General features: G+C 48.0%; 3 protein-coding genes across 4 annotated transcripts; all 3 read right to left on the bottom strand.

Moving 5' to 3' along the window:
* Positions 1-8,729: 8,729 nt before the first annotated feature.
* On the bottom strand, positions 8,730-11,266 carry ccdc39 (coiled-coil domain 39 molecular ruler complex subunit). The gene is made up of 5 exons (XM_068748942.1): positions 11,168-11,266; positions 10,386-10,505; positions 10,110-10,292; positions 9,957-10,030; positions 8,730-9,865 (listed from the first exon to the last, which is right to left on the bottom strand). Exons 1-5 carry the CDS (start codon positions 11,264-11,266, stop codon positions 9,595-9,597), a joined length of 747 nt encoding a protein of 248 aa, XP_068605043.1. The 3' UTR covers positions 8,730-9,594.
* A 1,057-nt stretch (positions 11,267-12,323) lies between these two features.
* On the bottom strand, positions 12,324-18,892 carry LOC137904328 (coiled-coil domain-containing protein 39-like). 2 transcript variants are annotated; one of them, XM_068748493.1, is made up of 19 exons: positions 18,874-18,892; positions 18,133-18,426; positions 17,351-17,470; positions 17,109-17,255; positions 16,862-17,020; positions 16,699-16,791; positions 16,487-16,615; positions 16,206-16,397; positions 16,032-16,135; positions 15,825-15,957; positions 15,556-15,750; positions 15,315-15,479; positions 15,065-15,202; positions 14,477-14,809; positions 14,237-14,396; positions 13,953-14,059; positions 13,434-13,613; positions 13,281-13,354; positions 12,324-13,189 (listed from the first exon to the last, which is right to left on the bottom strand). In XM_068748493.1, the coding sequence occupies exons 2-19, from the start codon at positions 18,229-18,231 to the stop codon at positions 12,781-12,783; spliced, it is 2,937 nt and encodes a 978-aa protein (XP_068604594.1). In that variant the 5' UTR covers positions 18,232-18,426; positions 18,874-18,892; the 3' UTR covers positions 12,324-12,780. The 2 variants fall into 2 exon arrangements, with proteins under 2 accessions (XP_068604594.1, XP_068604593.1); XM_068748492.1 differs by lacking the exon at positions 18,874-18,892 and having other exon boundaries at positions 18,133-18,563.
* Positions 18,893-20,761: 1,869 nt separating this feature from the next.
* On the bottom strand, positions 20,762-26,742 carry LOC137904329 (coiled-coil domain-containing protein 39-like). Its single transcript, XM_068748495.1, has 18 exons — positions 26,561-26,742; positions 25,779-25,898; positions 25,537-25,683; positions 25,290-25,448; positions 25,127-25,219; positions 24,915-25,043; positions 24,634-24,825; positions 24,460-24,563; positions 24,253-24,385; positions 23,984-24,178; positions 23,743-23,907; positions 23,503-23,640; positions 22,915-23,247; positions 22,675-22,834; positions 22,391-22,497; positions 21,872-22,051; positions 21,719-21,792; positions 20,762-21,627 (listed from the first exon to the last, which is right to left on the bottom strand). Exons 1-18 carry the CDS (start codon positions 26,657-26,659, stop codon positions 21,219-21,221), a joined length of 2,937 nt encoding a protein of 978 aa, XP_068604596.1. The 5' UTR covers positions 26,660-26,742; the 3' UTR covers positions 20,762-21,218.
* Positions 26,743-27,667: the final 925 nt, after the last annotated feature.

Consider the following 27,667-nt stretch of genomic DNA (forward strand, 5'->3'; position numbering starts at 1 on the left):
ATAGTAAGGTTATAATCCTTGTTATTAGTCACTACTAATAAGAGGAATATTTTTTTATTCCAATCATCAGAGTAGCTTTATTTAATTTAAATGTTCTTCAGATTGATAAATGACACTGGCCCCAAATCATATATACTCAGTAATCCCTAGAATTTGTTCTATTAAGTTGTTTCAACACATTTATTTACAGAGACATACACAGAGGTCTGGTAGCTTTAAAGATACCAAAATGGGAACATTTATTTTATCATTAAACATGTGTCTTCAAACAAACAGCATTATGCTTAGAAAATTACAATCAATTATTTATACTGACTTTTTGCACACACGTATCATCAAACAAAAATAGAACCGGAAATGCACACTAGAGTATTAAAATGCAATATTTAAAAGAGCATCCCCCCGTGAACCCGTGTTTAGATTACAAATCAGAAATGTGTTTATCAACCTGCTTTTGCGTGGAGCTCAAACATTAACACAAGATGTTGACTCCTCTCTAATTGGCTTCAGAAAAAACAAAAAGCCAAACACTTTAGATAAAAGTTCCAACCCCCCCCCCCCCCCAAACAAACAAACAAACAAAACAAAACAATATAACCTAATATCAAACCTAATATAATCAAATAAACTGTTCTTATAAGCCCAGGAGCGCCTTCTTTCATTTTCTCCTGGAGGAGCTGGAACTCCTGGAGGTGGCGAGAGGAGGGGCGGTCACGGGCAGATCCAAGCCCAGGTCCACAACGTTCAGCGCCAGGGGGCGACGGGTCGTGGACCTACGGGAGGTGGAGGAGGAGGAGCTGGCGAGAGGAGGGGCGTGCAAAGGATTTATTTCGTGGCTCGCCCTGTGAACCGCACAGAGGGGGGGGGGGGGGGTGCAGTGAGGTAATCAATGGCCGGACTGACCTCGGACTCCTTAAGCGAGCTGGTCAGCTTGGCGGCTATCCTCCTCCTCTCCTCTAGAGTTTTGGTCAGCTCAACGATCTTCACATCCAGCATTTGTGTGTCGTCTGAGCTGACGTTGCCTTGCAGGTTTGACAGTTGTTTCGCCAAGCTGACAATCTGGGAGTCCTGGAGGGAAATACGCGAGCATCGTCATTCGCGGTCAAAGGAGGACGAGGCGGCGCCGTGGAGACGATCAGCCAACCTGTCCCGCTGTGGTCTTCTGCTGCCTCAACAATTCCTTCTCCAGTTTTCTCAGCTGGCCATCCAGGTTGGCGACAGTCGATTCGTCCCTTGAAGCCTGGGCGGCAGCATCTTTCTTCTTCGTTTGGAGGAGGTGCAAATTTTCCTTCTGACTAAAAAGCTCCTCCCTGCACTTGTGGAGGTGGATGTCCAACTCCTGCAAAGACAGACTGGGTGTCTGGGCCCATAACCTGTTGAGGCGTGCAGGTCGCCGAACGAGCCGCTTCTGTGTACAAAAAGAACAAATATTCCGCTCTGTTTCTTTAGCGGCTCTCCTGGCCGTCTTTATTGCATCACTCAGTGTGCGCTGCGGAACAGCAGGCTACAGGAACAGAAACAGGAACCGGAAACTAAAAAAGGACGTCACACATGACATACGCTCCTGCAAAATAAAAGCCTGATTGGACACAGGATAACAGCGCTATAAAAACTAACGCTTATATAGTATATTATATAATAGTATATAATCTAATAAACTGTTCAACAATATAAATTCACTACAATATACCTTCATTACAACATAACATCACAACAATATTAAAAAACAAACAAATAAACAAACAAAAAAAACAATATAACCTAATATCAAACCTAATATAATCAAATAAACTGTTCTTATAAGCCCAGGAGCGGCTTCTTTCATTTTCTCCTGGAGGAGCTGGAACTCCTGGAGGAGTCGAGAGGAGGGGCGGTCACGGGCAGATCCAAGCCCACCGCCACAACGTTCAGCGCCAGGGCACTGGGACGTGGAACTATGGGAGGAGGAGGAGGAGCTGGAACTCCCGGAGGAGGCGAGAGTAGGGGAGTGCAAAGGATTTATTTCGTGCCTCGCCCTGTGAACCGCACAGGAGGGGGGGGGGGGGGGGGTGCAGTGAGGTAACCAATGGCCGGACTGACCTCGGACTCCTTAAGCGAGCTGGTCAGCTTGGCGGCTATCCTCCTCCTCTCCTCTAGAGCTTTGGTCAGCTCAGCGATCTTCACATCCAGCATTTGTGTGTCGGATCGGATCTCCTCGCTGCTGGGTTCAGGTTCAGCCCGGATGCTCGTACGTACCGGACTCTTTCTCCGCGCGGAGGGAAGCGTGGAATGCCGCGTTGCTGGCGTTCCACATCTGGATGATGTTCTCTAGGCCCGTATTTTCCAGCTCCATCTTCCGGATCTTTGCGTCCAGGTTCTCCCCCGACTCCGGAGCTCCTCCCTCTCCCGTGTGGCCTGGTGAAAAGCACACGGGCGCCTCGATGTGTCGTTCAGCGCCAGCGGGCTCTGTGTGAGACGTCTTAGCTTGTGGGCTCGCTCCTCCATGCCCTCGGGAAACATCATCACTTTGACCTCGAAGCGTGCCTTCAGCTTGTCCACCTCGGACAGCTTCTTGTTCAGCTCGGTTTTGAGCGCATGTCTCTCCCGCTCGGCGACCTTCACCTGCTGCCGGAGCGCTTCCTTGTAGGCCTTGATCTCGCTCTCCCTCTCCTGGAGGGCGCTCTGCAGCGCCACCTTCCTGGCCTCCGAGCACAGCTTTCCGTCCACCATTTTGGACTGCAGATCCCTCTTGCGCTTCACCTCTATTTTCATGGCATTGAGCTCCACCAAGTTGTCCTGATGGGGACACGAAATCGACAACACAGGACACACATTTGCTCTGAGTGGATCCGTATTTGGACCTCGGCAAGTTGTCCTCCCAGAGGGAGGTCTCGCTCTCCCAGGAGAGGGAGAGCGAGACCTGAGGCGCGCAGGTCGCCGAACGAGCCGCTTCTGTGTACAAAAAGAACAAATATTCCGCTCTGTTTCCTTAGCGGCTCTCCTGGCCGTCTTTATTGCATCACTCAGTGCGCGCTGCGGAACAGCAGGCTACAGGAACAGAAACAGGAACCGGAAACTAAAAAAGGACGTCACACATGACATACGCTCCTGCAAAATAAAAGCCTGTTTGGACACAGGATAACAGCGATATAAAAACTAACGCTTATATAGTATATTTTAGTATATTATATAATAGTATATAATCTAATAAACTGTTCAACAATATAAATTCACTACAATATACCTTCATTACAACATAACATCACAACAATATTAAAAAACAAACAAACAAACAAACAAAAAAAACAATGTAACCTAATATCAAACCTAATATAATCGAATAAACTGTTCTTATAAGCCCAGGAGCGGCTTCTTTCATTTTCTCCTGGAGGAGGCGAGAGGAGGGGCGGTTAGATATTTGAGTTATGCATGCACGCTCACAATACACAGGTTGCACAAACACTCTTAGTTTCTTTATCTCTACATACTTTGTGGTAATAATCACACACATAGATTAATCACATATAAAGCAACACATTGTTAGCTGATACATGGAGGACCCTAACGGCCCATCCCAGGAGGAAGGTGCAAGCACCCCCTGGGAGGAGGATGTTTTGACGCCCACTATAAAGATCACTGCCGTAGAACATTTGGGACTTTGAGTCCCGCTCCCGCGTCTGTTGAAGAGTCCAACGCTGTATTTCCTTACCACATTCTATCTAATAAATATATTCATCATCATCATTCATCACCAGCTTTGTACTTACTGAAAACCTTCAGTAAACTTGATTCGTTTTATAATCCTGACTCATTATTGAATAAACACCTCCAACACGAGATATAATAAAAGAAACGAGGAAAAAGGAGAAATCTAACAGCTGGTGCCGTGACCCGGATCTCAATGGAGGTGGCAGTTCCCGTGCTGGGCCAGGCAACATCTGTAATGCGCATCTAAAAGGTAAGCAGAAACCTTTGACTAAAATTTCTGCCGGATGCTTGCCTGGTTCAGCATGTGGGTCTGTATAAAGAGTGAACTGTTTAAGAATGGTACCAGAGCTATAGGCATGTAAGACATGTATTGTTGTTCTAAAAGCTGGAAAGGAACAGGGAATAAGATAAATGCGTGTGTGTGTGTGTGGAGCCCGAGTCGTGGGAGAGCCTTGATTCGCACCTGTGTTCTTGTGTGACTTTGTGAGCTATAAACCTTGATCTGGGCTCCTGATCAGTGTCCAGGTGTTTGTGATCTCAAGGCGGAGCATCGATCCGGGCACAGGTGTTTGTGATCTCAAGGCAGAGGCATCGATCCGTGTCCAGGTGTGTGATCGCAGGTAGTGGGAGGCGGCCATACCACAGCTTTGTGATACGAGAGCAGTGGTCAGAACTGCCGTGTACTGAACACTGATAAGGAAAGCGCTATATAAATAGAAGGTGAAATGGTGATAAGGTGACCCCACTCCGCACAAAAAGAGAGCGTTTGAAGACGCGGCCTGTTCGCGGCCTGTGCAGGCAGCGTTGGCCAGCGGTGACGTCCGGTTGGTTGACGGCACTGTCCGGTCCAGCCGAAAACTGCACTGACACCGGACAGTGTTATTGAGGTAGAAGACCATTACAAATTCCTGTGCTCTATTTTTGTAGATATCGAACGTCCCCATTCAGGATGATCTGGAGAAGGGACAGAACGGACAACAACCAGGGTGAGATAGACTCCTCCCTCAGCTCCATCCATCAACACCGACCCCACTTTCAGTGAGAACGCAAACATACTACATACTTGTCATCGCATACAGCTATTTCACACACACACGAGGATAATGTTGCCCCTGATGTGCTCACAACACGGGGTCAATGCAGGGCTCAAGAGGTAAGTTTGAGGACATCTTAAACACTGTGGCACCTGTAGCTAACCTTCACATAATTGATAGTTGGGTAGTTAATTTAGGTTATATATAGTTTTGCACAGAAGCTTGAGGAAGCTCATTTGGACGTATGGAGACATTGTGAGGGGAGTGCACAGATGTGGGACGGGGGAGCTTCGGTGTTCTCACAACATTCCGGGACAGAGACAAACAGAGAACGAACAAGTCCAACATATCTGGAGGTAAGAGATAAACATTGACTGTCCTTGGTTAAGTTAAGCAGACAGGAACAGCTCAGACGTAGATAGAAACATATCAATTTTATGACGTTCAAGGTTTGACAATCAGATGAGAGATATTGGGGAGGAGGTCAAGACAAATAATTATTCACGATAGGGGACAGCAGACTTTGCAGAGACAGTTAAGCAACATAACTGAGACAACAACTATTGAAGACTGAGATAGATATATAAAGACATTTTGGGCCCTTGATGAGAGGTTAACACAGGACATCTACCTGAGAGACCAACATAGATCAGGTTCAAGGTTCAAGGTTACTTTATTTGTACCCGAAGGCAGATTTGTTTTGCTGTGAGGTAAAGTTAAAACATCCACTATCCATTTAAAACCAGCAAACATACATATCAAATCTAAACATCTAAACAAACCGTTCAAAGTGCTCAAATAATATTTCATCAGCGCCAGTAAACCAAGATGTCCTAATAAAATAAAATAAAATAAAATAAATAAAATAATAAATAAATAAATAAAAATTCAGAGTAGGGAGACAGGCGTCACTGTAATTAGACTAACAACGGAACGCACTAGTAGAATATTAATGACGTTACAGAGTATTAGGGGAGTTATTGGTGGGACGGTTGGACTGTACCTGCTGTTGTTATTTCCCTCTGTGCTCAGTGTCCTCTGATAACACTCTATCCCATCGTTCATACGGCCTTCTGCCTGCACCTGCTAGCACAGTTTAGATTAGGAACCGGTTGTTTCCTTCCGTCCTTGACTTCTTCCCTTAGTTTAGACACGCACATCCATGCACCCCTCCCTCCCTGGCCTCACATGCATTACAAGGAGGCATGACCTCCCATGATCCCCACCCTATAATGATGGGAGGTGAATGTACGGAATGAATAAAGTTGGGTGTTTGAGAGTTGCACAAGCACCATGGGAATTTCTTTATACAGTCACACAAGTACACGATGGTCCATCAACAGGACGGGCGACGTTATACAGCTATTGGCTCTGGCCAGGGCTAGCGCGCTGGCTACTCCGGCTTTCTCCTTGCCTTTCCACTTGGACTTGGCGGGGATTGATGATTTAGTGAGGGCTGTGTTTTTAAACACAGCCCTCAGGAGGGGAAGGTCCAGATCCTTTGTATCGACTCTGGATCCCTGGACAAGGATACATGCACTGACTAGAGGGACAGCAGCCATCCCCTCTAGCAGCAGGCCATTGCTAAAGCTCGGGCCGGGACTACCCACACAATAACAGGGGGGGTGCACATACACACAGGGGGGTGCACTGTATACACACATACAGTGCCCCAATTTAGAAACAGACTTCTTGAATTAAATGAACGAATGAAATACATTTTCCCTTTTTAAACAAAATGAACAAGTGTGAATGAGGACACTGCTATGAGAGGGTTTTGATGATAGCCAACGGTGACCAGTTACTCGTTCTTACTGCGTTTAGATACGACCATAAACTAATGCAAAACATTAGTGCAAAATAAAGCAGAATGAGATCATTAAAAGCCCTGCAGGCACTGAATGAAGATCTTTAATATGAACAGAACACTGCATGTAGACGATGTCGATGCATTATAAAACTTACCTAGAAAATAGGGCTAGGTTTGCACAATAAGAGCTGCACAAATATATATTAGATCAATACAGGGCAAAGGAGGATCAACCCAGGAACACACAAGGAATATAAATGCTTCTGAGGAGGAAAACTAGATGTTAAAATAAGTTAGCATGGTGCAACTGAAAACGGATTATTGCAGTAAAACCTAGGATGAGAATAAAACAGAGAATCCGGAACTGAATTATTTTTGTAACTTAGATCACCTACTTACACAGTCTTGAGAAGGACAGGCACTTATTATTAAAATGTCCACATTAGATGTGGCGATTTTAACATGAAAATAAAGAAGAAAGAGAGCGACTTTAGGACATTATAGGAAGAGAGGAAGGTATATTCTAAATTAGCATCTGATATTGGCCTTCATCTCTGGGTGTCTCTGTTCCATTGAAAACGAACCATAATAAGATTAATTAATGATCTCTTTTGTTGGATTTCAGTTAAAGGGAGGGCGTTTCATGCGGGGTGTCTTTGTCTTTGGGTTCGACCAGGTCAAGAAAGGGAGGTCATGGTCCAGCTATAGGGGGTTTACAGGATCAAGAATTACCATGCAGGTAGAAGAACAGGTTATAATTAGAGGATAGATGTAGGAACTGGGTGCGGTATAGTAAACAATAATCCACACACAGTAGCACATTTCTCAACGGCAAAGAGGTCACACTTCTAGAGAGGGGACATGAAATAATATGGACAGGGAGGACAGACGGACGGAATACTATGTCACATGTTTCCAGGAACCTGAACCAGGCAGGACATTTTTCACTGATGTACGATATCATGCTACATCCGCAGGGGGTGTACGTGTCCACTGTACAGTAGCAGAACACACACAATGGACACAACAAGGGTGGACGGTCCTGGAAGAGCAGGTTCTTCCATCACCGTCCTCTACACAGATGGCTGAGCTGATGGGAGTGAACCGCGCCTGTGAGATGTGCCGTGGTGAGGCAGGTAACAGGAACACAGGTTCAAGATTGTAACAGTTTTATGTCCACCACAGGAGAACCCATAAGACAGAGATGATTGGGTAAAGGTGCAGCGAAGGACGACGTGGTGGGGTCTGGCGTTCACAATAGGTTAAGATAGATGCAGACGGTTGCCGTGTGTCAGGAACCTCATTACAGGAGACACGGATCAGAGAACGCTGACTGATCGGTCAGTCATCACTTTTGCAGGAGCGTATGTCACGTGTGACGTCCTTTTTTAGTTTCCGGTTCCTGTAGCCTGCTGTTCCGCAGCGCACACTGAGTGATGCAATAAAGACGGCCAGGAGAGCCGCTAAGGAAACAGAGCGGAATATTTGTTCTTTTTGTACACAGAAGCGGCTCGTTCGGCGACCTGCACGCCTCAGGTCTCGCTCTCCCTCTCCTGGGAGAGCGAGACCTCCCTCTGGGAGGACAACTTGCCGAGGTCCAAATACGGATCCACTCAGAGCAAATGTGTGTCCTGTGTTGTCGATTTCGTGTCCCCATCAGGACAACTTGGTGGAGCTCAATGTCATGAAAATAGAGGTGAAGCGCAAGAGGGATCTGCAGTCCAAAATGGTGGACGGAAAGCTGTGCTCGGAGGCCAGGAAGGTGGCGCTGCAGAGCGCCCTCCAGGAGAGGGAGAGCGATATCAAGGCCGACAAGGAAGAGCTCCGGCGGCAGTTGAATGTCGCCGAGCGGGAGAGACATGCGCTCAAAATCGAGCTGAACAAGAAGCTGTCCGAGGTGGACAAGCTGAAGGCACGCTTCGAGGTCAAAGCGATGATGTTTCCCGAGGGCATGGAGGAGCGAGCCCACAAGCTAAGACGTCTCACACAGAGCCCGCTGGCGCTGAACGACACATCGAGGCGCCCGTGTGCTTTTCACCAGGCCACACGGGAGAGGGAGGAGCTCCGGAGTCGGGGGAGAACCTGGACGCAAAGATCCGGAAGATGGAGCTGGAAAATACGGGCCTGGAGAACACCATCCAGATGTGGAACGCCAGCAACGCGGCATTCCACGCTTCCCTCCTCGCGGAGAAAGAGTCCGGTACGTACGAGCATCCGGGCTGAACCTGAACCCAGCAGCGAGGAGATCCGATCCGACACACAAATGCTGGATGTGAAGATCGCTGAGCTGACCAAAGCTCTAGAGGAGAGGAGGAGGATAGCCGCCAAGCTGACCAGCTCGCTTAAGGAGTCCGAGGTCAGTCCGGCCATTGGTTACCTCACTGCACCCCCCCCCCCCCCCCCTCCTGTGCGGTTCACAGGGCGAGGCACGAAATAAATCCTTTGCACTCCCCTACTCTCGCCTCCTCCGGGAGTTCCAGCTCCTCCTCCTCCTCCCATAGTTCCACGTCCCAGTGCCCTGGCGCTGAACGTTGTGGCGGTGGGCTTGGATCTGCCCGTGACCGCCCCTCCTCTCGACTCCTCCAGGAGTTCCAGCTCCTCCAGGAGAAAATGAAAGAAGCCGCTCCTGGGCTTATAAGAACAGTTTATTTGATTATATTAGGTTTGATATTAGGTTATATTGTTTTTTTTGTTTGTTTATTTGTTTGTTTTTTAATATTGTTGTGATGTTATGTTGTAATGAAGGTATATTGTAGTGAATTTATATTGTTGAACAGTTTATTAGATTATATACTATTATATAATATACTATATAAGCGTTAGTTTTTATAGCGCTGTTATCCTGTGTCCAATCAGGCTTTTATTTTGCAGGAGCGTATGTCATGTGTGACGTCCTTTTTTAGTTTCCGGTTCCTGTTTCTGTTCCTGTAGCCTGCTGTTCCGCAGCGCACACTGAGTGATGCAATAAAGACGGCCAGGAGAGCCGCTAAAGAAACAGAGCGGAATATTTGTTCTTTTTGTACACAGAAACGGCTCGTTCGGCGACCTGCACGCCTCAACAGGTTATGGGCCCAGACACCCAGTCTGTCTTTGCAGGAGTTGGACATCCACCTCCACAAGTGCAGGGAGGAGCTTTTTAGTCAGAAGGAAAATTTTTAGTTTCCGGTTGTTTAGCGCCAGGGGGCGACGGGTCGTGGAACAATGGGAGGTGGAGGAGGAGCTGGAACTCCTGGAGGAGTCGAGAGGAGGGGCGGTCACGGGCAGATCCAAGCCCACCTCCACAACGTTCAGCGCCAGGGGTTGACGAGAGGAGGCCCCAGGGCGCTGGAGGGCGCTATGGGAGGAGGAGGAGATCCTGTGTTACATTATTATTAGTATTTCTCGTTCGGCCTCGATTCCCGAGATGAATCTGAAGCGTTCCTGACCTCGGTGAAGACGAGCGGCGGCCGGTGTTCGTGCTGGCGGGAGTGGACGACATGGACGGGAGAGACAGGTTGGCCTGAGAGGACAGGACACAAGCATTAGAGGTGAAAACCCGGTTTGTCTCACGGAGAAATGGACCGCCGGCCGCGTCGTACCTCCAGGAAGTACCGCTCCAGCACCGCTCTGAGGTCGGGCTGCCCCTCCGCGGACTCCATCAGCATCTTGTCGATGCTGCTGTTGAACTCCTTGAACTCCGTCAGTTTCTCGTCCTCCCTTTCTGCGAGGGCTGTGAGGTGTTTCTCCATCTTGATTTCGCTTTCCTTCGCCCTGCACAGAGCCTGCGTGTAGAAAAAGCAAATATATCGAGAACACAGTTACCAAAAGTAATCTATATGAAACAAATTGAATTAGCAGTGTCATGATAGGCTTACCTCTGTGTTTTCCAGCTCTTGGCTGACATTTTTTAAGTATTTGGTCATGTACTCCTTTTCATCCTTGTCGCTGGCGAGTTTGTTGTCCAGTCGTGCCAATTCCATCTCGGTCTTATGAATCTGTCGTTGAGGAAGGGAGATGCGTGAAAATACCTGTGGCTGTTACAGAACTATTTGTTCTTTTTGCACCACTGCGTGTAGTTAGATAAACCTGGTCAGGGCTGCATCCATTACTTTGTAGAGACGGGGACACCATCAGGACGTAAAAACCTTTTTACCAAAGGGGGACTTACAATGGCCTTCTTTGTTTGCCCCTTTTAGTGTCTATGCTTGACTAAAATAATTATATATCAATCAATCAATCAACTCTTTATTGCAGACACAATGGTCTAATAAAAAAACACACATAACATTTACAACGTTTACACAGTAAACACAGTAATCCTACAATAAGATCCAGTACCAATGACTCCAGATGCCTGAGTTGAACTTGACTGAACTTATGCTTGGCTGAGTCAGCGTTCTGATGATGTCATTCCCTGAGTCATGCAGCCGACATATAAACCTGTATGACAGGCACTGGACCAATATATACTGTATATAAAATATATTTATTTATTTTTACTCATGTGTAGACTTATTTGTAAAAACAAAACATATTCACTTGGGAAAGTTCTCCCTCCGGGGGCGCACAGTAGCTGGAATCGGAACTTCCTGTATCGTGTCGCCCCCTAGTGGCACTCTCAGAAATGGCTGCGTTATTTTCAAGATAACGGTCTTACCTTTTCTAACAACGCCTTGTTTTCTGCGTTGATTTGGGGGATGGCAAAGCGCTTGTCCCAGCCCATCTCAGATAAAACTGTGTTAATAACGTTCGTCATCTTTCCAGCGCGCCCCTATCTCACTTTTTAGAGCTTCTATCCGCCTTTCCGGAGCTCTTCCAAGCCCTCCGGTCTGTTGTCTGTCTGGCGTCCTGAACAACTTAAAATGCCGTTAAGGAGGCAGCGCGAGGGCACGCGTCATGTCCGTCCCGTCCCACTTGTCGAGGACCAGGCGAGCGCCCTCTTGTGGAATTACAGCAGATTTAGACAGAACGCAAATGAAATCCATCGTGATACGAAAGGAGTTTGAACGAAATATAGTCAGAAATTATAATATAGCTAACATTTGAATTGTGAAAAATAAATGCATTGTATGGATAAACATGTAAACATGTAAAAATTGTAAAAAAACACAAAAAGGCTACATAGTCAAACTCATCTTTTTGGCAGCAAACATCAGCCAACATAGTAAGGTTATAATCCTTGTTATCAGTCACTACTAATAAGAGGAATATTTTTTTATTCCAATCATCACAGTAGCTTTATTTAATTTAAATGTTCTTCAGATTGATAAATGACACTGGCCCCAAATCATATATACTCAGTAATCCCTAGAATTTGTTCTATTAAGTTGTTTCAACACATTTGTTGCAGCCCCCGGCGTCGAAATAAGTGCAGAGAGTCACCAACGGGTGTAGTTGCTTTGCGTACTTTATTCAAGCACCTTCAAGCACCTTCAAACACCGTGAAACTAAATAATCAAACAAACAAAACATAACCACCCGTCAGTGCATACTTCGTTTCAACATAACGGCCAGATTGCAGGGCACAGCATATTGTATCGGACATACCTCGCTCTGCATACCAAGGGTGCAAACTCGTAAAATATCGTTTGGCGCTCTTCTTTGGCGTCGGGTTATTAGCGCACCATGTCCCTGTCTCGGCGTTTGCAGAGACCAGCTGTTCGTCACGCCCCCGCCGGCGGAACTCTTCCGGCTTTATACGCGGTTCCATACATGTTCCGGGGCTTGCAGCGTCGCCCCAGTCACGTGACACGTCATGCGTCATAGACGGACACTTACAACATTTATTTACAGAGACATACACAGAGGTCTGGTAGCTTTAAAGACACCAAAATGGGAACATTTATTTTATTATTAAACATGTGTCTTCAAACAAACAGCATTATGCTTAGAAAATTACAATCAATTATTTATACCTACTTTTTGCACACACGTATCATCAAACAAAAATAGAACCGGAAATGCACACTAGAGTATTAAAATGCAATATTTAAAAGAGCATCCCCCCGTGAACCCGTGTTTAGATTACAAATCAGAAATGTGTTTATCAACCTGCTTTTGCGTGGAGCTCAAACATTAACACAAGATGTTGACTCCTCTCTAATTGGCTTCAGAACAAACAAAAAGCCAAACACTTTAGATAAAAGTTCCAACCCCCCCCCCCCCAAACAAACAAACAAACAAATAAACAAACAAACAAAACAATATAACCTAATATCAAACCTAATATAATCAAATAAACTGTTCTTATAAGCCCAGGAACGGCTTCTTTCATTTTCTCCTGGAGGAGCTGGAACTCCTGGAGGAGTCGAGAGGAGGGGCGGTCACGGGCAGATCCAAGCCCACCTCCACAACGTTCAGCGCCAGGGGTTGACGAGAGGAGGCCCCAGGGCGACGGGTCGTGGACCTACGGGAGGTGGAGGAGGAGCTGGAACTCCTGGAGGAGTCGAGAGGAGGGGCGGTCACGGGCAGATCCAAGCCCACCTCCACAACGTTCAGCGCCAGGGGTTGACGAGAGGAGGCCCCAGGGCGACGGGTCGTGGACCTACGGGAGGTGGAGGAGGAGCTGGAACTCCTGGAGGAGTCGAGAGGAGGGGCGGTCACGGGCAGATCCAAGCCCACCTCCACAACGTTCAGCGCCAGGGGTTGACGAGAGGAGGCCCCAGGGCGCTGGAGGGCGCTATGGGAGGAGGAGGAGATCCTGTGTTACATTATTATTAGTATTTCTCGTTCGGCCTCGATTCCCGAGATGAATCTGAAGCGTTCCTGACCTCGGTGAAGACGAGCGGCGGCCGGTGTTCGTGCTGGCGGGAGTGGACGACATGGACGGGAAAGACAGGTTGGCCTGAGAGGACAGGACACAAGCATTAGAGGTGAAAACCCGGTTTGTCTCACGGAGAAATGGACCGCCGGCCGCGTCGTACCTCCAGGAAGTACCGCTCCAGCACCGCTCTGAGGTCGGGCTGCCCCTCCGCGGACTCCATCAGCATCTTGTTGATGCTGCTGTTGAACTCCTTGAACTCCGTCAGTTTCTCGTCCTGCTCCTCGGACGTCACGCCCCCGGAGTGCTGAGCAGAGGGGACCGCCGCGGTCAACTCGCGACCCTAGAAATGGACGGGACGATGACATCTTATTTCGGATTGCGTGTTCGTGCATTCCGCAGGACGAACGAAGACGCAGACGTGAAACCTCCTTCGTGGCTCGCTCTATTTTCTCCCGCTGGGAAAGGAATTTTTTTTTTTCAGGTCTCTGACGACCGATTCTTTGTGCTCAACATTAGTTTTCTCCTGTTGCACTTCTTCTACAGTTCACTTCCTGGAAATGAAGAGTGAGGCAGACACACACTCTGCACGTATTCTAAGTGTCCAGTCATTCTTTCTGATGCAGATGTAAGACTAGATCAGGAAGTAAACGGCTCCACGCCGGCCAGAAAGAGGACGAACCTGTAAATCCCGTTGGAGCTCTGCTACCTGGCGTCTCTTCAACTTGGCCGTCTGCAAAGCTGCCCTCAGTTGCTCCTCCAGCTTCCGCTTTTCCTGGTATTCCCGGCCTAAAGCAAAAAGAAGAAAACCATTCTGGATTCGTCCATCGCTGCTGGAGATCAGAGTAAACTTTGATTCCTCCTGATGACATTAAACGTAGCATGTTGCTGCTTCTGCGGTTCAACAATCCCGGTCCGGATCTCCTCGCTGCTGGGTTCAGGTTCAGCCCGGATGCTCGTACGTACCGGACTTTTTCTCCGCGCAGAGGGAAGCGTGGAAAGCCGCGTTGCTGGCGTTCCACATCTGGATGATGTTCTGCAGGCCCGTATTCTCCAGCTCCGTCTTCCGGATCTTCGCGTCCAGGTTCTCCCCCCGACTCCGGAGCTCCTCCCTCTCCCGTGTGGCCTGGTGAAAAGCACACGGGCGCCTCGATGTGTCGTTCAGCGCCAGCGGGCTCTGTGTGAGACGCTATTGCTGCGTCTTACCTTTGTGTTGTAGTAAGCCAGGGGCGGCTCCTTCTCGCCCTCGGGAGCCGCCATCGGCAGCATCATGGCCTCGAAGCGTGCCTTCAGCTTGTCCACCTCGGACAGCTTCTTGTTCAGCTCGGTTTTGAGCGCATGTCTCTCCCGCTCGGCGACCTTCACCTGCTGCCGGAGCGCTTCCTTGTAGGCCTTGATCTCGCTCTCCCTCTCCTGGAAGGCGCTCTGCAGCGCCACCTTCCTGGCCTCCAAGCACAGCTTTCCGTCCACCATTTTGGACTGCAGATCCCTCTTGCGCTTCAGCTCTATTTTCATGGCATTGACCTCCACCAACTTGTCCTGATGGGGACACGAAATCGACAACACAGGACACACATTTGCTCTGAGTGGATCTGTATTTGGACCTCGGCAAGTTGTCCACAAATAAAGACGGCGTCGTCCTTAATGGGACAGAATTCTTTTTGGTCACATTAAGGGTTCTTTAGACGCCATTTTATTGATCAGCCGTGTAAATGTTAGGGCTGCAGCTGCATTCTTTGTGATGTTCTAATGTCCCCGTGGTTTTCTGGTACCCGTTATGACATCACTGCGTACCTGATTCTCACGCTTGAGACTCCTCAGCTCCCTCTCTTTGGCGTTACAGAGCAGCTCCAGCTCGTCCAGCTTCCCGTCCAGCTCTCTCTTTTCAGCTTCTGATTTCTCCTTCTCGTTCCTCAGACGGCGAATGTCGTTCTGTCAGGGAAGGCGTGCAAAGGATTTATTTATTTCGTGGCTCGCCCTGTGAACAGCACAGAGGGGGGGGGGGGGGGGGGGGTGCAGTGAGGTAATCAGTGGCCGGACTGACCTCGGACTCCTTAAGCGAGCTGGTCAGCTTGGCGGCTATCCTCCTCCTCTCCTCTAGGGTTTTGGTCAGCTCAGCGATCTTCACATCCAGCATTTGTGTGTCGTCTGAGCTGACGTTGCCTTGCAGGTTTGACAGTTGTTTGGCCAAGCTGACAATCTGGGAGTCCTGGAGGGAAATACGCGAGCATCGTCATTCGCGGTCAAAGGAGGACGAGGCGGCGCCGTGGAGACGATCAGCCAACCTGTCCCGCTGTGGTCTTCTGCTGCCTCAACAATTCCTTCTCCAGTTTTCTCAGCTGGCCATCCAGGTTGGCGACGGTTGATTCGTCCCTTGAAGCCTGGGCGGCAGCATCTCTTTTCTTTGTTTGGAGGAGCCGCAAACTTTCCTTCTGACTACAAAGCTCCTCCCTGCACTTGTGGAGGTGGATGTCCAACTCCTGCAAAGACAGACAGGCAGACAGATAGACAGACAGACAGGCACAGACAGACAGACAGACAGACAGACAGACACCTTGACTGCTCGGTCCTCCTCCACGAGGAGCTGATCCATCTGTGCGACTCTCTCCTCCTCGCTGAGGACGCTCCGGGTCACGACCTCCAGCTTCTCCCGCAGCGCAGCGATGAGGTCGTCCTCCGTCTTCAGTCTACGGCGACACAAACGCACTCGGACTAAACCCCGGATTTGTAACCAAGCAGCAGCCGCTTGACTTTTACCGACCTGCGCTCGTTGTACTCGGCTTCCTTCTTCAATGCCGATATGGTTGACGTGACAGAAGCGACATCAGAGGACAATCTGTCCCTGATAGCTTTACAACTGTCCAACTGCAAGAGACGCGAGCGTCAGTTCTCCGAGCTGAACCCACAGCTGAAGGCATTTGGGAGAGAGACTGACCTCGTCCTGCAGCCTGCGGCGATTAGTCTCTTCCTCCTTCAGATCCAGACGCAGCTTGGACACCAGCTGGCTGCAGGAGCTCCTCTTCCTCTCCAGTTCCTCGTTGTTGTCCCTTTGGATTTGCAGCATGTGCTTCATCTCTGCCGCGGCGCTGCTCTTCTCTCTCAGGTTCTGGTTGGTTTGGTTCTGTTGCTAGAAGAAGAAACAGGATGATGAACTTCTCCTCCTCACATTCTGTTGGATTTTATTTTACATTGTTGTCTCTAGAGTCCCAGATTTACCAGCATGCATTGCTGCATCGCCGCGTCCTTTTGCTTCATCTGCTCGATGGTGCGTTCCCATTGGTTGGTGATTTGCTGCGTCTCCAGGTGGGCCTGCTGCAAACTCTCCATCGTTTTATCCAAAGCAAGCTAGATAGAAAAGCAGAAGAGGGATAAGAAAAGAATGCCACTTCCACAAAAGCAATAAGAACACAAAGCGTTTCTCACGATACCTGGTCAGAAGTCATTGCTGTCAACTCTTGGTCGAGTGCTTCACGCATTTTGTTGGCCTCCAGTGTCTTCTTCTCTACTTCCAGCGTGAGCGACTACAGGAAACGAATATAAAGCTGTTAGCTCATGAAAACCACAGAATGGAGGCCTTTTCTTTCTCTTCACCTTGATCCTCTGATCATCTTGCTGATCATATTTCATGACGGCCATCGTGTCGTCCTCTTTCTGTTTAGACTCATTGTAAAAGTCATCCATGCGCTGCTGGTCCCAACCCATCCGTTTCCTGAACTCCTCCAGCTTCTGTTTGGTCTCGAATATTTGGTTCTGACGACACGGACAAAGTCTGTTTACACGCGTTCTGGCCTAAACGGCCATCGTTATTATAAAAATATGCAATGGATTGGTTAGAAACCTCGAGCACGTTCTTCCTGTCTCCTAAACATTGCCGGTCCTTCTCCATCTCAGCGGTCTGCTGTGACAGATGAGCCGCCTCCCTTTCTGCGAGGGCTGTGAGGTGTTTCTCCATCTCGATTTCGCTTTCCTTCGCCCTGCACAGAGCCTGCGTGTAGAAAAAGCAAATATATCGAGAACACAGTTACCAAAAAAGTAATCTATATGAAACAAATTGAATTAGCAGTGTCATGATAGGCTTACCTCTGTGTTTTCCAGCTCTTGGCTGACATTTTTTAAGTATTTGGTCATGTACTCCTTTTCATCCTTGTCGCTGGCGAGTTTGTTGTCCAGTCGTGCCAATTCCATCTCGGTCTTATGAATCTGTCGTTGAGGAAGGGAGATGCGTGAAAATACCTGTGGCTGTTACAGAACTATTTGTTCTTTTTGCACCACTGCGTGTAGTTAGATAAACCTGGTCAGGGCTGCATCCATTACTTTGTAGAGACGGGGACACCATCAGGACGTAAAAACCTTTTTACCAAAGGGGGACTTACAATGGCCTTCTTTGTTTGCCCCTTTTAGTGTCTATGCTTGACTAAAATAATTATATATCAATCAATCAATCAACTCTTTATTGCAGACACAATGGTCTAATAAAAAAACACACATAACATTTACAACGTTTACACAGTAAACACAGTAATCCTACAATAAGATCCAGTACCAATGACTCCAGATGCCTGAGTTGAACTTGACTGAACTTATGCTTGGCTGAGTCAGTGTTCTGATGATGTCATTCCCTGAGTCATGCAGCCGACATATAAACCTGTATGACAGGCACTGGACCAATATATACTGTATATAAAATATATTTATTTATTTTTACTCATGTGTAGACTTATTTGTAAAAACAAAACATATTCACTTGGGAAAGTTCTCCCTCCGGGGGCGCACAGTAGCTGGAATCGGAACTTCCTGTATCGTGTCGCCCCCTAGTGGCACTCTCAGAAATGGCTGCGTTATTTTCAAGATAACGGTCTTACCTTTTCTAACAACGCCTTGTTTTCTGCGTTGATTTGGGGGATGGCAAAGCGCTTGTCCCAGCCCATCTCAGATAAAACTGTGTTAATAACGTTCGTCATCTTTCCAGCGCGCCCCTATCTCACTTTTTAGAGCTTCTATCCGCCTTTCCGGAGCTCTTCCAAGCCCTCCGGTCTGTTGTCTGTGTTCCGTCGCCCTGAGCAACTTAAAATGCCGTTAAGGAGGCAGCGCGAGGGCACGCGTCATATCCGCCAGAGACGTCCCGTCCCACTAGTAGAGCACCAGGCGAGCGCCCTCTTGTGGAATTACAGCAGATTTAGACAGAATGCAAATGAAATCCATCGTGATACGAAAGGAGTTTGAACGAAATATAGTCAGAAATTATAACATAGCTAACATTTGAATTGTGAAAAATAAATGCATTGTATGGATAAACGTGTAAACACGTAAAAATTGTAAAGAAAAAAAAAAAAGGCTACATAGTCAAACTCATCTTTTTGGCAGCAAACATCAGCCAACATAGTAAGGTTATAATCCTTGTTATTAGTCACTAAATATAAAATAAAAGTTATTTATTTATTTTTACTCATGTGTAGACTTATTTGTAAAAACAAAACATATTCACTTGGGAAAGTTCTCCCTCCGGGGGCGCACAGTAGCTGGAATCGGAACTTTCTGTATCGTCTCGCCCCCTAGTGGCACTCTCAGAAATGGCTGCGTTATTTTCAAGATAACGGTCTTACCTTTTCTAACAACGCCTTGTTTTCTGCGTTGATTTGGGGGATGGCAAAGCGCTTGTCCCAGCCCATCTCAGATAAAACTGTGTTAATAACGTTCGTCATCTTTCCAGCGCGCCCCTATCTCACTTTTTAGAGCTTCTATCCGCCTTTCCGGAGCTCTTCCAAGCCCTCCGGTCTGTTGTCTGTTGTCTGGCGCCCTGAACAACTTAAAATGCCGTTAAGGAAGCAGCGCGAGGGCACGCGTCATGTCCGTCCCGTCCCACTTGTCGAGGACCAGGCGAGCGCCCTCTTGTGGAATTACAGCAGATTTAGACAGAACGCAAATGAAATCCATCGTGATACGAAAGGAGTTTGAACGAAATATAGTCAGAAATTATAATATAGCTAACATTTGAATTGTGAAAAATAAATGCATTGTATGGATAAACGTGTAAACACGTAAAAATTGTAAAGAAAAAAAAAAAAGGCTACATAGTCAAACTCATCTTTTTGGCAGCAAACATCAGCCAACATAGTAAGGTTATAATCCTTGTTATTAGTCACTAAATATAAAATAAAATTTATTTATTTATTTTTACTCATGTGTAGACTTATTTGTAAAAACAAAACATATTCACTTGGGAAAGTTCTCCCTCCGGGGGCGCACAGTAGCTGGAATCGGAACTTCCTGTATCGTGTCGCCCCCTAGTGGCACTCTCAGAAATGGCTGCGTTATTTTCAAGATAACGGTCTTACCTTTTCTAACAACGCCTTGTTTTCTGCGTTGATTTGGGGGATGGCAAAGCGCTTGTCCCAGCCCATCTCAGATAAAACTGTGTTAATAACGTTCGTCATCTTTCCAGCGCGCCCCTATCTCACTTTTTAGAGCTTCTATCCGCCTTTCCGGAGCTCTTCCAAGCCCTCCGGTCTGTTGTCTGTCTGGCGTCCTGAACAACTTAAAATGCCGTTAAGGAGGCAGCGCGAGGGCACGCGTCATGTCCGTCCCGTCCCACTTGTCGAGGACCAGGCGAGCGCCCTCTTGTGGAATTACAGCAGATTTAGACAGAACGCAAATGAAATCCATCGTGATACGAAAGGAGTTTGAACGAAATATAGTCAGAAATTATAATATAGCTAACATTTGAATTGTGAAAAATAAATGCATTGTATGGATAAACATGTAAACATGTAAAAATTGTAAAAAAACACAAAAAGGCTACATAGTCAAACTCATCTTTTTGGCAGCAAACATCAGCCAACATAGTAAGGTTATAATCCTTGTTATCAGTCACTACTAATAAGAGGAATATTTTTTTATTCCAATCATCACAGTAGCTTTATTTAATTTAAATGTTCTTCAGATTGATAAATGACACTGGCCCCAAATCATATATACTCAGTAATCCCTAGAATTTGTTCTATTAAGTTGTTTCAACACATTTGTTGCAGCCCCCGGCGTCGAAATAAGTGCAGAGAGTCACCAACGGGTGTAGTTGCTTTGCGTACTTTATTCAAGCACCTTCAAGCACCTTCAAACACCGTGAAACTAAATAATCAAACAAACAAAACATAACCACCCGTCAGTGCATACTTCGTTTCAACATAACGGCCAGATTGCAGGGCACAGCATATTGTATCGGACATACCTCGCTCTGCATACCAAGGGTGCAAACTCGTAAAATATCGTTTGGCGCTCTTCTTTGGCGTCGGGTTATTAGCGCACCATGTCCCTGTCTCGGCGTTTGCAGAGACCAGCTGTTCGTCACGCCCCCGCCGGCGGAACTCTTCCGGCTTTATACGCGGTTCCATACATGTTCCGGGGCTTGCAGCGTCGCCCCAGTCACGTGACACGTCATGCGTCATAGACGGACACTTACAACATTTATTTACAGAGACATACACAGAGGTCTGGTAGCTTTAAAGACACCAAAATGGGAACATTTATTTTATTATTAAACATGTGTCTTCAAACAAACAGCATTATGCTTAGAAAATTACAATCAATTATTTATACCTACTTTTTGCACACACGTATCATCAAACAAAAATAGAACCGGAAATGCACACTAGAGTATTAAAATGCAATATTTAAAAGAGCATCCCCCCGTGAACCCGTGTTTAGATTACAAATCAGAAATGTGTTTATCAACCTGCTTTTGCGTGGAGCTCAAACATTAACACAAGATGTTGACTCCTCTCTAATTGGCTTCAGAACAAACAAAAAGCCAAACACTTTAGATAAAAGTTCCAACCCCCCCCCCCCCAAACAAACAAACAAACAAATAAACAAACAAACAAAACAATATAACCTAATATCAAACCTAATATAATCAAATAAACTGTTCTTATAAGCCCAGGAACGGCTTCTTTCATTTTCTCCTGGAGGAGCTGGAACTCCTGGAGGAGTCGAGAGGAGGGGCGGTCACGGGCAGATCCAAGCCCACCTCCACAACGTTCAGCGCCAGGGGTTGACGAGAGGAGGCCCCAGGGCGACGGGTCGTGGACCTACGGGAGGTGGAGGAGGAGCTGGAACTCCTGGAGGAGTCGAGAGGAGGGGCGGTCACGGGCAGATCCAAGCCCACCTCCACAACGTTCAGCGCCAGGGGTTGACGAGAGGAGGCCCCAGGGCGACGGGTCGTGGACCTACGGGAGGTGGAGGAGGAGCTGGAACTCCTGGAGGAGTCGAGAGGAGGGGCGGTCACGGGCAGATCCAAGCCCACCTCCACAACGTTCAGCGCCAGGGGTTGACGAGAGGAGGCCCCAGGGCGCTGGAGGGCGCTATGGGAGGAGGAGGAGATCCTGTGTTACATTATTATTAGTATTTCTCGTTCGGCCTCGATTCCCGAGATGAATCTGAAGCGTTCCTGACCTCGGTGAAGACGAGCGGCGGCCGGTGTTCGTGCTGGCGGGAGTGGACGACATGGACGGGAAAGACAGGTTGGCCTGAGAGGACAGGACACAAGCATTAGAGGTGAAAACCCGGTTTGTCTCACGGAGAAATGGACCGCCGGCCGCGTCGTACCTCCAGGAAGTACCGCTCCAGCACCGCTCTGAGGTCGGGCTGCCCCTCCGCGGACTCCATCAGCATCTTGTTGATGCTGCTGTTGAACTCCTTGAACTCCGTCAGTTTCTCGTCCTGCTCCTCGGACGTCACGCCCCCGGAGTGCTGAGCAGAGGGGACCGCCGCGGTCAACTCGCGACCCTAGAAATGGACGGGACGATGACATCTTATTTCGGATTGCGTGTTCGTGCATTCCGCAGGACGAACGAAGACGCAGACGTGAAACCTCCTTCGTGGCTCGCTCTATTTTCTCCCGCTGGGAAAGGAATTTTTTTTTTTCAGGTCTCTGACGACCGATTCTTTGTGCTCAACATTAGTTTTCTCCTGTTGCACTTCTTCTACAGTTCACTTCCTGGAAATGAAGAGTGAGGCAGACACACACTCTGCACGTATTCTAAGTGTCCAGTCATTCTTTCTGATGCAGATGTAAGACTAGATCAGGAAGTAAACGGCTCCACGCCGGCCAGAAAGAGGACGAACCTGTAAATCCCGTTGGAGCTCTGCTACCTGGCGTCTCTTCAACTTGGCCGTCTGCAAAGCTGCCCTCAGTTGCTCCTCCAGCTTCCGCTTTTCCTGGTATTCCCGGCCTAAAGCAAAAAGAAGAAAACCATTCTGGATTCGTCCATCGCTGCTGGAGATCAGAGTAAACTTTGATTCCTCCTGATGACATTAAACGTAGCATGTTGCTGCTTCTGCGGTTCAACAATCCCGGTCCGGATCTCCTCGCTGCTGGGTTCAGGTTCAGCCCGGATGCTCGTACGTACCGGACTTTTTCTCCGCGCAGAGGGAAGCGTGGAAAGCCGCGTTGCTGGCGTTCCACATCTGGATGATGTTCTGCAGGCCCGTATTCTCCAGCTCCGTCTTCCGGATCTTCGCGTCCAGGTTCTCCCCCCGACTCCGGAGCTCCTCCCTCTCCCGTGTGGCCTGGTGAAAAGCACACGGGCGCCTCGATGTGTCGTTCAGCGCCAGCGGGCTCTGTGTGAGACGCTATTGCTGCGTCTTACCTTTGTGTTGTAGTAAGCCAGGGGTGGCTCCTTCTCGCCCTCGGGAGCCGCCATCGGCAGCATCATGGCCTCGAAGCGTGCCTTCAGCTTGTCCACCTCGGACAGCTTCTTGTTCAGCTCGGTTTTGAGCGCATGTCTCTCCCGCTCGGCGACCTTCACCTGCTGCCGGAGCGCTTCCTTGTAGGCCTTGATCTCGCTCTCCCTCTCCTGGAAGGCGCTCTGCAGCGCCACCTTCCTGGCCTCCAAGCACAGCTTTCCGTCCACCATTTTGGACTGCAGATCCCTCTTGCGCTTCAGCTCTATTTTCATGGCATTGACCTCCACCAACTTGTCCTGATGGGGACACGAAATCGACAACACAGGACACACATTTGCTCTGAGTGGATCTGTATTTGGACCTCGGCAAGTTGTCCACAAATAAAGACGGCGTCGTCCTTAATGGGACAGAATTCTTTTTGGTCACATTAAGGGTTCTTTAGACGCCATTTTATTGATCAGCCGTGTAAATGTTAGGGCTGCAGCTGCATTCTTTGTGATGTTCTAATGTCCCCGTGGTTTTCTGGTACCCGTTATGACATCACTGCGTACCTGATTCTCGCGCTTGAGACTCCTCAGCTCCCTCTCTTTGGCGTTACAGAGCAGCTCCAGCTCGTCCAGCTTCCCGTCCAGCTCTCTCTTTTCAGCTTCTGATTTCTCCTTCTCGTTCCTCAGACGGCGAATGTCGTTCTGTCAGGGAAGGCGTGCAAAGGATTTATTTCGTGGCTCGCCCTGTGAACCGCACAGAGGGGGGGGGGGGGGTGCAGTGAGGTAATCAGTGGCCGGACTGACCTCGGACTCCTTAAGCGAGCTGGTCAGCTTGGCGGCTATCCTCCTCCTCTCCTCTAGGGTTTTGGTCAGCTCAGCGATCTTCACATCCAGCATTTGTGTGTCGTCTGAGCTGACGTTGCCTTGCAGGTTTGACAGTTGTTTCGCCAAGCTGACAATCTGGGAGTCCTGGAGGGAAATACGCGAGCATCGTCATTCGCGGTCAAAGGAGGACGAGGCGGCGCCGTGGAGACGATCAGCCAACCTGTCCCGCTGTGGTCTTCTGCTTGCTCAACAATTCCTTCTCCAGTTTTCTCAGCTGGCCATCCAGGTTGGCGACGGTTGATTCGTCCCTTGAAGCCTGGGCGGCAGCATCTCTTTTCTTTGTTTGGAGGAGCCGCAAACTTTCCTTCTGACTACAAAGCTCCTCCCTGCACTTGTGGAGGTGGATGTCCAACTCCTGCAAAGACAGACAGGCAGACAGATAGACAGACAGACAGACAGGCACAGACAGACAGACAGACAGACAGACACCTTGACTGCTCGGTCCTCCTCCACGAGGAGCTGATCCATCTGTGCGACTCTCTCCTCCTCGCTGAGGACGCTCCGGGTCACGACCTCCAGCTTCTCCCGCAGCGCAGCGATGAGGTCGTCCTCCGTCTTCAGTCTACGGCGACACAAACGCACTCGGACTAAACCCCGGATTTGTAACCAAGCAGCAGCCGCTTGACTTTTACCGACCTGCGCTCGTTGTACTCGGCTTCCTTCTTCAATGCCGATATGGTTGACGTGACAGAAGCGACATCAGAGGACAATCTGTCCCTGATAGCTTTACAACTGTCCAACTGCAAGAGACGCGAGCGTCAGTTCTCCGAGCTGAACCCACAGCTGAAGGCATTTGGGAGAGAGACTGACCTCGTCCTGCAGCCTGCGGCGATTAGTCTCTTCCTCCTTCAGATCCAGACCCAGCTTGGACACCAGCTGGCTGCAGGAGCTCCTCTTCCTCTCCAGTTCCTCGTTGTTGTCCCTTTGGATTTGCAGCATGTGCTTCATCTCTGCCGCGGCGCTGCTCTTCTCTCTCAGGTTCTGGTTGGTTTGGTTCTGTTGCTAGAAGAAGAAACAGGATGATGAACTTCTCCTCCTCACATTCTGTTGGATTTTATTTTACATTGTTGTCTCTAGAGTCCCAGATTTACCAGCATGCATTGCTGCATCGCCGCGTCCTTTTGCTTCATCTGCTCGATGGTGCGTTCCCATTGGTTGGTGATTTGCTGCGTCTCCAGGTGGGCCTGCTGCAAACTCTCCATCGTTTTATCCAAAGCAAGCTAGATAGAAAAGCAGAAGAGGGATAAGAAAAGAATGCCACTTCCACAAAAGCAATAAGAACACAAAGCGTTTCTCACGATACCTGGTCAGAAGTCATTGCTGTCAACTCTTGGTCGAGTGCTTCACGCATTTTGTTGGCCTCCAGTGTCTTCTTCTCTACTTCCAGCGTGAGCGACTACAGGAAACGAATATAAAGCTGTTAGCTCATGAAAACCACAGAATGGAGGCCTTTTCTTTCTCTTCACCTTGATCCTCTGATCATCTTGCTGATCATATTTCATGACGGCCATCGTGTCGTCCTCTTTCTGTTTAGACTCATTGTAAAAGTCATCCATGCGCTGCTGGTCCCAACCCATCCGTTTCCTGAACTCCTCCAGCTTCTGTTTGGTCTCGAATATTTGGTTCTGACGACACGGACAAAGTCTGTTTACACGCGTTCTGGCCTAAACGGCCATCGTTATTATAAAAATATGCAATGGATTGGTTAGAAACCTCGAGCACGTTCTTCCTGTCTCCTAAACATTGCCGGTCCTTCTCCATCTCAGCGGTCTGCTGTGACAGATGAGCCGCCTCCCTTTCTGCGAGGGCTGTGAGGTGTTTCTCCATCTCGATTTCGCTTTCCTTCGCCCTGCACAGAGCCTGCGTGTAGAAAAAGCAAATATATCGAGAACACAGTTACCAAAAAAGTAATCTATATGAAACAAATTGAATTAGCAGTGTCATGATAGGCTTACCTCTGTGTTTTCCAGCTCTTGGCTGACATTTTTTAAGTATTTGGTCATGTACTCCTTTTCATCCTTGTCGCTGGCGAGTTTGTTGTCCAGTCGTGCCAATTCCATCTCGGTCTTATGAATCTGTCGTTGAGGAAGGGAGATGCGTGAAAATACCTGTGGCTGTTACAGAACTATTTGTTCTTTTTGCACCACTGCGTGTAGTTAGATAAACCTGGTCAGGGCTGCATCCATTACTTTGTAGAGACGGGGACACCATCAGGACGTAAAAACCTTTTTACCAAAGGGGGACTTACAATGGCCTTCTTTGTTTGCCCCTTTTAGTGTCTATGCTTGACTAAAATAATTATATATCAATCAATCAATCAACTCTTTATTGCAGACACAATGGTCTAATAAAAAAACACACATAACATTTACAACATTTACACAGTAAACACAGTAATCCTACAATAAGATCCAGTACCAATGACTCCAGATGCCTGAGTTGAACTTGACTGAACTTATGCTTGGCTGAGTCAGTGATCTGATGATGTCATTCCCTGAGTCATGCAGCCGACATATAAACCTGTATGACAGGCACTGGACCAATATATACTGTATATAAAATATATTTATTTATTTTTACTCATGTGTAGACTTATTTGTAAAAACAAAACATATTCACTTGGGAAAGTTCTCCCTCCGGGGGCGCACAGTAGCTGGAATCGGAACTTCCTGTATCGTGTCGCCCCCTAGTGGCACTCTCAGAAATGGCTGCGTTATTTTCAAGATAACGGTCTTACCTTTTCTAACAACGCCTTGTTTTCTGCGTTGATTTGGGGGATGGCAAAGCGCTTGTCCCAGCCCATCTCAGATAAAACTGTGTTAATAACGTTCGTCATCTTTCCAGCGCGCCCCTATCTCACTTTTTAGAGCTTCTATCCGCCTTTCCGGAGCTCTTCCAAGCCCTCCGGTCTGTTGTCTGTGTTCCGTCGCCCTGAGCAACTTAAAATGCCGTTAAGGAGGCAGCGCGAGGGCACGCGTCATGTCCGTCCCGTCCCACTAGTAGAGCACCAGGCGAGCGCCCTCTTGTGGAATTACAGCAGATTTAGACAGAATGCAAATGAAATCCATCGTGATACGAAAGGAGTTTGAACGAAATATAGTCAGAAATTATAATATAGCTAACATTTGAATTGTGAAAAATAAATGCATTGTATGGATAAACGTGTAAACACGTAAAAATTGTAAAGAAAAAAAAAAAAGGCTACATAGTCAAACTCATCTTTTTGGCAGCAAACATCAGCCAACATAGTAAGGTTATAATCCTTGTTATTAGTCACTAAATATAAAATAAAATTTATTTATTTATTTTTACTCATGTGTAGACTTATTTGTAAAAACAAAACATATTCACTTGGGAAAGTTCTCCCTCCGGGGGCGCACAGTAGCTGGAATCGGAACTTTCTGTATCGTCTCGCCCCCCTAGTGGCACTCTCAGAAATGGCTGCGTTATTTTCAAGATAACGGTCTTACCTTTTCTAACAACGCCTTGTTTTCTGCGTTGATTTGGGGGATGGCAAAGCGCTTGTCCCAGCCCATCTCAGATAAAACTGTGTTAATAACGTTCGTCATCTTTCCAGCGCGCCCCTATCTCACTTTTTAGAGCTTCTATCCGCCTTTCCGGAGCTCTTCCAAGCCCTCCGGTCTGTTGTCTGTGTTCCGTCGCCCTGAGCAACTTAAAATGCCGTTAAGGAGGCAGCGCGAGGGCACGCGTCATGTCCGTCCCGTCCCACTTGTCGAGGACCAGGCGAGCGCCCTCTTGTGGAATTACAGCAGATTTAGACAGAACGCAAATGAAATCCATCGTGATACGAAAGGAGTTTGAACGAAATATAGTCAGAAATTAT

This window comes from Brachionichthys hirsutus, chromosome 15, assembly GCF_040956055.1.
Source record: "Brachionichthys hirsutus isolate HB-005 chromosome 15, CSIRO-AGI_Bhir_v1, whole genome shotgun sequence".
In the NCBI taxonomy this organism is placed as follows: domain Eukaryota; kingdom Metazoa; phylum Chordata; class Actinopteri; order Lophiiformes; family Brachionichthyidae; genus Brachionichthys; species Brachionichthys hirsutus.

Coding starts and splice junctions, on each gene's coding strand:
- ccdc39 (XM_068748942.1), bottom strand. CDS start 11,266: ATGACGAACGTTATTAACACAGTTTTATCTGAGATGGGCTGGGACAAG. Junction 10,506..11,167: donor ACAAGGCGTTGTTAGAAAAG/GTAAGACCGTTA, acceptor CCTCAACGACAG/ATTCATAAGACCGAGATGGA. Junction 9,866..9,956: donor CGCCGCTCGTCTTCACCGAG/GTCAGGAACGCT, acceptor CTCCTCCCATAG/CGCCCTCCAGCGCCCTGGGG.
- LOC137904328 (XM_068748493.1), bottom strand. CDS start 18,231: ATGACGAACGTTATTAACACAGTTTTATCTGAGATGGGCTGGGACAAG. Junction 16,136..16,205: donor GCCGCAGGCTGCAGGACGAG/GTCAGTCTCTCT, acceptor CGTCTCTTGCAG/TTGGACAGTTGTAAAGCTAT. Junction 15,751..15,824: donor AGGAGGACCGAGCAGTCAAG/GTGTCTGTCTGT, acceptor CTGTCTTTGCAG/GAGTTGGACATCCACCTCCA.
- LOC137904329 (XM_068748495.1), bottom strand. CDS start 26,659: ATGACGAACGTTATTAACACAGTTTTATCTGAGATGGGCTGGGACAAG. Junction 24,826..24,914: donor CGATGCAGCAATGCATGCTG/GTAAATCTGGGA, acceptor TTCTTCTTCTAG/CAACAGAACCAAACCAACCA. Junction 22,498..22,674: donor CTGCGCGGAGAAAAAGTCCG/GTACGTACGAGC, acceptor TTTTTGCTTTAG/GCCGGGAATACCAGGAAAAG.